The sequence below is a fragment of the Nicotiana tabacum genome, chromosome 10 (assembly GCF_000715075.1).
Source record: "Nicotiana tabacum cultivar K326 chromosome 10, ASM71507v2, whole genome shotgun sequence".
NCBI classification, from domain to species: Eukaryota; Viridiplantae; Streptophyta; class Magnoliopsida; order Solanales; family Solanaceae; genus Nicotiana; species Nicotiana tabacum.
In genome coordinates, this window is record NC_134089.1 from 29419098 (window position 1) to 29430978 (window position 11881).

Here is an 11881-nt window from a genome sequence, read left to right on the forward strand (position 1 = left end):
CCTCCGGTCCACAATCAGTGACCAATTTGCTTTTGGCACGCCCATTAAGAAAATATTAAATTCTATACAAAAATACCTAGTATGACTAAACTACCCTTAATTAAATATTTAATGTGAGGAGTAAGAAAACTTTTTAGAGATATGTACATAAGGGTAATTTTGTAAAAATAAATAAATTTTTTCTTGATTATATAAATGGACACTTATTTTGGGCCAAAATAAAAAAAACAAATTGGTCACTTATTGTGGAGCAGAGGGAGTAAAATTTAATTTGATAGAAGCAGATTTTATAATATACTACTCCCTCCATTTTAATTTAGATGAGATAGTTTGACTCGACACAGAATTTAAGAAAAAAGAAAAAGACTTTTGAAACTTGTGATCTTTAAAATTAAGGGGTAAAAACTTTGTAGGGCCATAACATTTCTGTGGTTATAAAAAAGAGTAAAACGAAGAGTTTAAATTCAAATTATTTCCAAATTTAAAAATGTGTCATTTCTTTTGTACCAGACTAAAAAGGAAAATGCATTATCTAATTTGAAACGGAGGGAGTAGTAAAAAGTGTCTGCAGTGAATTTTTTTGTAAGTGCGATGGTGTTAGTGAACAGTAATTAATTAAAGAGCAGATTGAGACATCACAAGCGTGGGCATTTGGTCTAGTGGTATGATTCTCGCTTAGGGTGCGAGAGGTCCCGAGTTCAATTCTCGGAATGCCCCTTCTAATTTATTTTTTTGCTACAAAGCAAACTTTTATTTGAATCTTGCATTAGAACCAGCGTATTTTTCTATAACAAATGCTGGTACAAAAGTAATCTTTAATAGCATTACTGGGACAAAATACATTTAGGTAGCACTGGCATGATAAATATACATGGTAACGACAATCAATATAGCTTTATACATTCTAGCCATCAGATTAGGCCTGTAAGAAAATGATAAAACTGCACAACAGAGAAATGTTGCAAGAAATAGAGAAGATCAGCTTATACCATCAAAGACATATACAACCTATATCACACAACTCCTTTATCATCAGTGATAAAGAGCAATTTTTAGTGTTGATTTATTACTGTTCTCCAGGTGAGTCATGTGTCAATGGGCTGACAATTTCTCTCGAACACTCAGAGGAGCCTACTGATGCTGTTGCTGAAACTTCTTGAGCTGTGCTCGAAAATGAATCTGATCTCTTAAGTTCATCGCTGAAGTCCTTCCCTTTAGAATCACTAACACTCCAATAGTCAGTCAACATCTTTTTCACACCAAAACCAAACTGAGAAAACTGTGATCTGTCTCCCTTTGCTGGACTAATATGCTGAGAAGGCGAGAAGATTGGTGTAGTGAAAGGTGCTTTGATCTGACTACCTGAGACGTGTCGCGAGAGTGGAGTTCCAATGCTTTTATGAGCAATGATGCCTACTTTGGAGATTGGAACAAATTGATCCGAGTGCTTTGTCAAATCATCCACGTAAATAAGGTCATCGATACGAGCCACAATATTGAATGCCAGGCTCTCAAGCACTCTTGAGTAGCTCTCCAATATTGATTTCCCAACATCCTAAGAACATCATTTAACAACAGTTGTCAAACACGCAGTAGTTAAACAAAACAATAATAGTAGTACTGATGTCTATTACTATCATTGGCAAAATGACATAAAAGATAAAGGGTGAGTTGATTTCAAGTGAAACCTTGTTATATTGGATCTTGCTCATGTCTAAGGTGGTCTGAGGAAGACCAGGAAACCGTTGTTTTAAGCAAAGCAAAAGGCTTTCAGCTCTATCGGCGAGCAGCTCCCTCTTATCAACATCACTCACTAAATCTTTAACCATATCCCACGAAGACTTTGAATTGGATCGGAGCATACTATTTGAGGATTTTGGGTGAGTTCTTCTCCGCCACACGTAAATTGAGGCCTCCACTCGGTTTGCTATTTCCAATGCTTGATGCTCAGAAGACAAATCAAGGCATTCGAGCATACATTCAGGTGAAAATTGATCTGAGGTGATATATCGATGGATAAGATCACCTAAGCTAGCTTTTCCATTCTGTAGGTGGACAAAACACAACACAAAATCAGCACCAATCTGGAGTTTTCGTTACATAAACGTTAAGAGTCAATGTCTGCAAGGAAATTGTACCTTAGGAAGATTTTCAAGATATGATTCAGGAACCTCCATTTCAGCTAAGGTGTTGCTGTTGATTGCCATAGCAGCTTTTAAGATTTGGTTTGTGCAGTCGCGTTTGTGCTGCAACTGCTTTTTTGCATTTTCGCTGAGACCATCGATGGGGACCCTAGGAACAGGAAGCCACCATTTCTCCTCTTGACGAGGGAGAGGATTTCGAAAAGAGGACGATCCATCAGCGTCTTCCCCTAAGATCCCCTGGTCAACATACCAGAATTCATTGTTTCTGAAACTGTCTAAAATCTCCTGTGAAAGATGCAAGAGAGTTTAGAATACATCATTCAACAGCAAAAGGCTGAAATCTCAAGGAAAAGGAATGTGTGTATCTTACAAGTAACATATTGTCTAGTTTTCGGAGTGCTGGAAGGTTGACATAAAGGTCCAACCGCGGCCTAGAAGTCATTACCTAGAACAAAACATGAAGAGCAAATGAACACAAATGTAACATTAACAGTTTGTCCCTCCTACCTAAATATACATAGCCATTCTCAAGGAACAAATCAAGTTTAAATTACATTTACTAGCAACAAGTCAAGTTTAAGTTCAAGTTCCAAATATTTGGTAACCATGTAAGACAGAGTAAAACTTGCAATTTACAATATAAACATATTTACCTCAAGCTTAGAGCCATCTGGAAATGTCTGCCAAGAGGGTGTAAGTTCTACAATGTAATTACTAACACATAGAAGCCATTCCATTTCTCTTCTCCACATTAACCTCTTCTCAGTAGGTAAAGGTTCCAATCTCCAAATTTGCCCAAAAAGTGTAGCTAAGAGCAAAAGAGAACAAAGGAGACACAAGGCACAGCTTTAAATTAGTGTAAAACAAAAACACATAAACAAGCCAATCCCATTGAATTAAACTAAATATCAATAAATAACAAGGAAACATACCACATAAATTAGTTATAGCATTTGAAATTACAAGTGCTGTGCAAACCCCATTTCCACAACCTGACATGTCTTCACCCAACAGCAACTTTGAAAATCTTTCCTTCATCATCTCAACCTCTACAGAAACCCCAAAAAAAAAATTCAACCAAAATTCCAATTTCCCAATTTCTTGAGTTTTATAATTTTGTTCATAGATTTTATTTCAAATTTTTGAAAAAATATTTGGACATTCTCAAACTGGCCCATTATTTCAACTTCAAACTTAGCTCTCATTTGGCTATAAAACTTGGGGTTTTTTTTTCTTCAAATATCTGTTTGTTTATTAACCATTTTTTGACAGATTTTGAAAACAAAATATTCAAATCCCAAAAACAGCTGTAGAGTAGTTTTTGACTTGCAAAACTTCAAATTTTTTTCCAGTAAATAGCATGTCCAAACACAATTTCAACTTTCAAAAATTAATTTTTATCTCATCCTCAAAAACTCATTTTGTTCAAGTTCCAACTAAATCTATGTCCAAACGGTAGCTTAAAATATGGAATTTGAAGTTTGAAAAAACAGGTTGTAGGAGTTTTTCAAGTTCTTTCAAGTTTTCAACTTCAACTGTGTTTTATATCTAAACACCAACTTCCAAATACTTTTTTTTTCAACTTAACTTCAAATATTACTTTTTTTTCAAGTTTCAGCAAGTCCATATCCAAACGCTAGCTAAGAATATGTAAAGAAACATACCTGATAAACTAGACCCTTGTTTTGCTAACTTCCTATTATCCACTTGTGGTTTCTCTACTTCTTCAGACTCATCAGAATTGGCACAATGCTGCTCCTCATTCTTCTTAATATGCCAAACAATTGAAGGTGGTGAACATGAATCCTCAGAGCTAACATGTTCATCATTCACAGTTCCCTCAGAAATCAAGAATTCAGAACTTAAACTGCTCTCTCCTCCTTCCTCTTCATACACTAAACACTCAACTTTACTGTCATTCACCTCAAAACTATCAACATTCCCTTCTATTCCATCATTCTTGTCACTCAAAACATCCATTTTATCATCAAGAACAAAACCAGGAGAAGCACAATAAACCGAGTTGTTTGTCATTACTACAACCTCATCAAATTCAAACCTTTTACTGCCAAAACCTTTTGACACTTTTGCTTTTTGATACAGATTCTTGAAAGATTTACAAACTTGGAATTTGAATGCTGAAAAAGGGCCAGGGGTATGATTCTTGGATTTTGTACAAGTGTTTATAGGAATAAAATGCTTGAGCTGTGGCTGAAATTGCAGAGAAACCTCTTTCTCCATAAGGTTTCAACTTTAAACATGTCTGCTTACTGGAGAAGTTGTATAATTGAAAAAAAAATACAAAAATAAAAGCCGCAATGATAATAATATGAGTAATGAAGAGAAAACAATGATAAAAATAAGTGTGAGGTTTTTGGTTAAGCTTAGTTTATAGACTATGTACATAAATGAGGAGCCTATACAATTTACTATATGTCACTGTCACTCGTGTTGTTTTGTTGGGGTTTGCTTAAACAAGAAATCTTAAATAATTATTGCTTATAACTACATTTTTATAATAGTATAAGACTTCAATATTCAAGCTCCTTTCTGAGACTTTATTAAAGTTATTGTTGGTATAGATTACTTGGTTGTGGGAGTCGTGTAATTGACGGATCAACTCATAAAGTCTTTTATGTATGTTTTTTATTTTTATTTTTGTGGCGTAGATATGATATAATATGACGTTAGAAAATATTTTCCGTAATAATATTTTTAACAAATTATATAACTAATTCTTTATGATTAAGCGAAATTGCATATAAATTCAGCATTATTAAGTGATAAAATTATAAGTAAATAACACAAGTCATGTATGGTTGTATAAATAAGTTTCTTCACTTCGATGTAAATACCAAATGTGTGTAAATTTTTCCTATTTTTAATATAGTGGTGAAATTATTGAAAGAAAAACAAAAAAACAAAAACCGATAATCTCACTCCCCTCGATTGTTGTCGACCCAACAAGCTAATTAACAAGATTAAAGTTGATTTTTGTCATTATTATCTTGTTTGGTTAATAGGAGTAATATTTAAAACTTGATCTAAACTTAGCTTACACTGAATGTCAATCCATGGAGGAAAACCCAAGACAAAAAATATTAAAACCGAAAAAAGGTCAACTAATAATGTCCTTTTTCTTTTTCCTTTAATTTTGTTCCCTTTGTTATAATTCTCTAAAGAAGATTTTGTTGTCGTCTTCGGCATTATAACTAGGGAAACTACGTATAGCACAGGTCACAGCGACAGATTATAATTTAGAATCCATGTACCTCTATTTTGTTTTTCAGCAAAAACTTTGAACTTGAAAGCTTTTACCATTTTGCAATACAAAAATAACAATTAAATCATAAGCGGATCTAGAATTTGAAGTTATAGCTTGTTACATCGATATCAAGTTAATATATATTACAAATTTTAGTAAATTTTAATATATATTTATATAAAATCTAAGCAACAGCTACGGAGTTCACGTGAATCCCTAACTTACTTGGTAGATCCGCCATTGACTTAGAACAATATTGAAGTTTCAATGGGTAATTACTCCATGGATAGTTAGAGCACAAAGATGAATCCAAAATTTTAATTTAATATATAGGTACAAAATATCAAAACATTTACCATTCACTTAAGGTAATATTTAAATATTATGCAAAATTTTTAATGATCAATCGATAGTAAATACGTCCAAACCTACTGTCAAATTAAACAGCGTACAAAATGAAGTTCAAAAGCATATTTGATAATCTAATCATCATTTTAGACGTTATTTAATTTGACAAAAATGATACTAGGAGATACGTGTTCTTGCATGCGTATTTGATTTCTAGAGTTTCTTGTTTAATATAATTTTGTCTTTTTCCTTATCATTTTTGTCTTTCCTCTTTGCTTCTTTCGCTTTCCTAGCAAGTTGACGAGGTTCATGTCCTTTAGCTCAACTAAATCTTTGACCTGCAGAAAATGAAGAGCACCTGTCAACAGCAATAATTTGAAAAAGTAAAGAAAAGGCAAAATAGGGATATATTATTCGAGATATAGAGCTAGGAAACTGAAATTAATTGTTATAACTACAGATGGCAATATAAATGGACCACAATAATTATAGTATTTATCAACATCATATATCTAACACTTTTAAAACCCTACTTTATATTTATTTTATTTTGTAGCTTTACTTGTAAGGGTTTAAGTTCTCCATGCCAATGAATGAATACTTGTTTGATAATAATGCCGGTTGGTCCAACTGAAAACAATAAAAGACGAAAAAAGAAAAAGTTGAATAAACCACACACGGGAAAAAAAAGGAGTAGAAAGAATCACGGCAAAATTAGAGTATTACTTAAGGGTTCCAACGAACCCAATAACTTTTGCCTAGATTTCATATTTATATTACAAAATTTACTAAATATGTATAAATATTTTATTACAAACTTAGTGACTAAACGAAATATGGATTTAAATACATGGAGTTAAGTTCAGATTTTTTTTGGAAACAACCTCTCTACTCCCTCGGAATAAGGGTAAGGCCTGAGTATACATTACCCTTCCCAGACCCCACTAATAAAATTTTCCTGGGACGTTGCTGTTGTTGAGTTAAGTTCACGCATAAAGTTTAAATTCTGATTTCGCCAAAAAAAAAAAAAGGCAGCGGAGATCTTAGAAAAGCTCTTCTCAACGGCTAGAGTTATTGTTTGAATTCACATGAATGGAATTTGATAGTTGAATTTAAACAACCTCCATTCGTACTTCTGAGTTCTGACCGTTTAGTAAAGTTATAACCTACCATAGGTTAAAGACAATTTAGGTAAAAGTAAAGATACTCTTCTCTTTATTATTATATTTGAACAGGATGCCTCCAAAATTTTCGAATGTAGAGTATGCTTTTCTTTATCTTGTTTTCACTTTATGATTGACAATTTTTCTAATGTTTAGGAAACTTGTGGAAGGCTACAGTTATATATGCTATGGGGAAACATCAATGCTTTTAATTTTGTTCCACAAATACGAATTTCCACATTAGACATAGATATGTTTTGTTGGAAAAAACAACATTCGTAATCCCAGTCAGGTCTTAGTAGCAAGTGCTCTTCCATCCCTCCTCTCTATCTCTCTTTTTGTGTCTTGTTCTAGTTATGCATATATAGAGATGAATTTAGGATTTCAAATAAATAGTAGTATTTTTAGATTTTACCTCACTACTAGAAATTCGGCCAAAACTGACCACGATTGACTCACCGACTTCGGTCAATAAAAAAAACTGGCCAAAAAATCAATCGAAGTCGGTCGGTTTTTAAAAATATTTTATTTTTCAATTTTTTTTTATGAAACCGACCAACTTTGGTCGGTTCTTTTGGGCGCAAAAATGCGGGAAACTATTTTTGTGCCCCGTGACATTTATTTTTCAAGAAACCGACCAATTTTTGTGAGTTTTTTATTTAAAATAAACTAAAATAAATATTCAAAAAACAGCCGAAATCGGTCGGCGACTTGTCATTTTAAGAATAATTTTTTTATAATAAAACCAACTGACATCGGTCGGTTATTTTCACGCGAAAATGTAATTAAAGAGTATAAATAAAATAAAAGACAGTCTTATAATAAAATACACAAATGGTCTAGTGGTAGAATAGTATTCTGTCACAGTACAAACCCCGGTTCGGTTCCCAGATGGTACATTATTGAGATGACCCAAAAAATCATCTTTTGATTGATAATACATTCCCGTGTTTTGAGGCCTTGAAAACCTCCTTTTATCTCTTTTTTGCGTGCGCAGTCCGGGCGCGATACCGGAAAGCTTTTATGTGAAAAATTTAAGAGATAATAATTTTTGGCTTAAAACGATGATTTTAGTTGAGTTCAGTCAACATTTTGGTAAACGGACCCGGACCCGTATTCCGATGGTCCCGGAAGGTCCGTAGTAAAATATGAGACTTGGGCGTATGTCCGGAATCGAATTCCGAGGTCCCTTGCCCGAGAAATGAATTTTTGAAAAAAATTGTTTAACTGAAAATATAATGGTTTTTGAAAATTGAATAAGATTTGATATTGTTGGTATCGGGCCTGTATTTTGGTTCCGGAGCCCGATACAAGTCCGCTATGATATTTAGACCATATATTTGAAATTTGGTAAAAAAAACGGAAGAGATTTGATGTAATTTGGACCCTTGGTTGAGAAAATAGAAATTTTGAACTATCTTGAGAATTTCATGAGTTTTGGTGTTGAATTCATAGTTCTAGATGTTATTTTGGCGATTTGATCATGCGAGCAAGTTCATACAATGTTTTAAGACTTGTGTGCATGTTTGGTTTGGTGCCCCGAGGGCTCGGGTGAGTTTTGGATAGGCTACGGAGTGATTTTTGAACTTAGGGAATTGCTGGTATGCTTCAGCTGGGTTGCAGGCCTCAGACCTCGCAAATGCGAGGTTAGGGTTCACAATTGCGACCACTGTTAATGTCGCATTTGTGAGGCTTCCATCACAAATGCGAAGGAAGCTGGGCCTGGGCATGTTCGCAATTACGAACTATTCTTCGCATTTGCGAAGTTGTCTGGGAGGGGCAAATCATCGCAATTGCGACAACAGCAGAAATGCGAGAGGTTCGCATTTGCGAGCTTCGCAATTGCGGCATTTGCAACTGTTCAAAATGAAACTTGGACGGGATTTTCACCCATTCTTCACATTTCTCAAATCCTAAAACCCTAGAGGCGATTCTCCAAGACCAAATCTTCCCTAAAACTTTGGTAAGTGATCCTAACCCACTTTCTCATCACATTTCATGAATTTCCAACCAAAAAATCTAAGATTTCTATGGTAAAAATTGGGGGTTTGGGTAGGATTTAGGAATTTCAAAATTTGGGGATTTAGACCTCAATTTGAGGTCGGATTCACAAACCAATCGTATATCCGGGCTCGGAGGTGAATGAGTAATTGGGTTTTTGTCTGAACTTCGTGTTTTGACCAAGCGGATCCGGGGTCGATTTTTGACTTTTTGGGAAAAATGTAGAAAACCTATAATTATGCATTGGAGTTGAGTTATTTAGCATTTATTGATGTTATTAAGTTAATTATGACTAGATACGAGTGAATTGGTGGTGGAATCGAGAGGTAAAGTGGTGATTGAGCTTTGAAATACCAGTTGGCTTGAGGTAAGTGTTTGGTCTAACCTTGACTTGAGGGATTAGGGACACCCCGACCTATTTGATATGTGATATTCCATGTGTGTGGCGTATAGGTGTAGTGACGAGTACCTATGCGCCACCAAATTATCATTTTTAGCTTGCTCCCTTCCCCGTTTCCTAATATATTGTTTCTTGTCTTAAATGCTACTTGATCATAATTGTTTTCATGTCTAATTGCTTCATATTAACTATTGTTTCCTCTATTGAAGTACAAATTATTTCATAGTTTCATTTTATTTCCTCGTTGGCTGGAGTTGGTTGTTGGAGCTTCATAGTATATTTTGGTTGGTCTCGCTGAGTAGTTTTAACTGTTGAAGTTTCGTAATGGCATAGACTTCCCATTGTTATGATTTAAGATATAAAAGTTGTGAATGGTTTTGAATTAAATTGTGAAACGCATGTTCTTGTGTTGTGGTTGGTACTGATATGTTGGGATCGGGTTGCACGCCGCAACATGAGGAATAAGGGTGAAATGTGATTGTTTGGTGGGATCGTATTGCCCGCCATAATAAGGAGTAATAAAGGTGGACATGTGGGATCGGGTTGCGCGCCGCAACAGGAGGAATAAAAGTGATATGTGTTGAGAAGTAATAAAGGTGGACTGGTGGGATTGGGTTGCACGCCGCAACAAGGAGTAATAAGGGTGAATATTGATACTGTTATTATTTATATAGTGGGATCGGGATGCACGCTGCATCAGTTATTGTTTTAGTATTCATTTCTGCTGAAGTTGATTACTGAGATGTTGAAACTCACTAAGGATTGGTTATAGCTGAGTACTAATAGAACTACTGGTTTCGTATTCATTTAATGCAAATTTCTGTTATATTTCATTCTGTATTTCCTTTCCGCTTTAGTATAAACTGTTGCAGGTTGTATATGTTGTGATGCCCCGCCGTAGCCTCGTCACTACTTTTTTCAAGGTTATGCTCGGCACTTACCAATATATGGGGTCGATTGTACTGATACTGCACTCTGCACTTCCTGTGCAGATTTCGGTGCTAGTGGCTGATCAGAGTTCGAGGTTGCTACCTTCAATCCACAGGAAACCCAAGGTAGTTTTGTAGGCGTCCGCAGGCCCTGTCATCCCCTTCTATCTTTACTACATTTTGTTTTACTTTTCCATCAAGACAGATGTATATTTTCTTTCAAACCAATACTTGTAGTATTTGTAGACTGTTCGTGAGTTGTGACACCAATTTTGGGTGGAATTTATTTCGGTTTTCGTTATTAGCATAAAGATAATCTTTTAAACTATGTTTTTCCGTATTTATTTATGCTGATTTATATTTGTTAAGTTTAATTATTAAAAGATAAAGGAAAATGGTGAAATATTTTGTAACGTTAGATTGCCTAGCAAGTACAATGTTAGGTGCTATCACGGTCCCAACGGTGAAAAATTTGGGTCGTGACAAGTTGGTATCAGAGCTCTAGGTTGCTTAGGTTTCACAATTCACGGACAAGCTTAGTAAAGTCTGAGGGATCGGTATGGATACATCTGTGCTTATCCCTTAGAGTACGGAGTTAGGAACAGTTTCACTTCTATTATCTCTGTCGTGCGGCTTGATCTCTCAATGCTAATTGAACTCTCTACTCTGTTCTATCACAGATGGCAAGAACACGTACCATTTCCTCAGCTGATCAGCAGCCCGAGCCCCTAATGGCAGCTTCTACGAGGGGTAGAGGATGAGGCTGAGGCTATGGTAGAGGCCGAGGTAGGGGTAGGGCTCAACCTAGAGCTTGAGCAGCAACACCAGCGGCGGAGCCTTAGGTAGAGTTTGATGATGAGGTTTCTGCCCAGACCTTTCCAGCAGGGCTATCTCAGGTTCCAGAGGGATTCATAGCTACCCCGGTACTTCAGGATGCTTTGGTCCATCTAGTGGGCCTTATGGAGAGTGAGTGTTACTCAGGCAGGCATACTTCCTGTAGCACCAGCCGTCTCTCGGGCTGGGGGAGGAGCACAGACTCCCGCTACTCACACTCCAGAGCAGATGGCTCCTCAGTTTCAGACTCCGGCAGATCAGCCAGTTGGGGTAGTTCCGCCGGGTGTTGTAGTACAGACCGATGATGGATCATCTATGTCTTCGGAGGCTTTGTGGAGGTTGGATAGGTTCACCAAGCTTTTCACTACTACCTATGGCGGTACATCTTCAGAGGATCCCCATGACTATTTGGACAGTTGCCATGAGGTTCTACAGAACATGGGTATAGTGGAAACCAATGGGGTCAACTTTGTCGCTTTTCGCTTATCAGGTTCCTCCAAGAAATGGTGGAGAGATTATTGTTTGGCCAGACCAACTAGGTCATTAGCTCTCACTTGGGACCAGTTCTCACAGCTATCTTGGAGAAGCATCTTCCTATCACTTAGAGAGAGGACTATCAGAGGCAGTTTAAGCACCTTCAACAGGGTTTTATGACCGTTAGTCAGTACGAGACCCGATTTGTGGACTTGGCCCGTCATGCTCTTCTTATACTTCCCACCGAGACAGAGAGAGAGGGTGATGAGGTTTATTGAGGGACTCACTCAGCCTATCAGATTGCAGATGGCTAAGGAGACAGG

General features: G+C 36.2%; 1 protein-coding gene and 1 non-coding gene across 2 annotated transcripts; one reads left to right on the forward strand and one right to left on the reverse strand.

Moving 5' to 3' along the window:
• Window positions 1–645: 645 nt before the first annotated feature.
• Window positions 646–717, forward strand: TRNAP-AGG (transfer RNA proline (anticodon AGG)). The gene has a single exon. It is a non-coding gene; the product is annotated as a tRNA-Pro (tRNA).
• Window positions 718–748: 31 nt separating this feature from the next.
• Window positions 749–4549, reverse strand: LOC107765784 (rop guanine nucleotide exchange factor 7-like). The gene is made up of 7 exons (XM_016584507.2): window positions 3809–4549; window positions 3077–3193; window positions 2798–2952; window positions 2515–2589; window positions 2139–2429; window positions 1689–2045; window positions 749–1555 (listed from the first exon to the last, which is right to left on the reverse strand). The coding sequence occupies exons 1-7, from the start codon at window positions 4383–4385 to the stop codon at window positions 1067–1069; spliced, it is 2061 nt and encodes a 686-aa protein (XP_016439993.1). The 5' UTR covers window positions 4386–4549; the 3' UTR covers window positions 749–1066.
• Between the last annotated feature and the right edge of the window lie 7332 nt (window positions 4550–11881).

What these genes read in the sequence shown, in the direction of transcription:
- LOC107765784 (XM_016584507.2), bottom strand. Translation starts at nt 4,385, where the DNA reads ATGGAGAAAGAGGTTTCTCTGCAATTTCAGCCACAGCTCAAGCATTTT. An exon ending in TGCTATAACTAATTTATGTG is followed by an intron (nt 2,953 to 3,076) that starts GTATGTTTCCTT and finishes TTTTGCTCTTAG; the next exon opens with CTACACTTTTTGGGCAAATT. An exon ending in ATCTTGAAAATCTTCCTAAG is followed by an intron (nt 2,046 to 2,138) that starts GTACAATTTCCT and finishes GTCCACCTACAG; the next exon opens with AATGGAAAAGCTAGCTTAGG.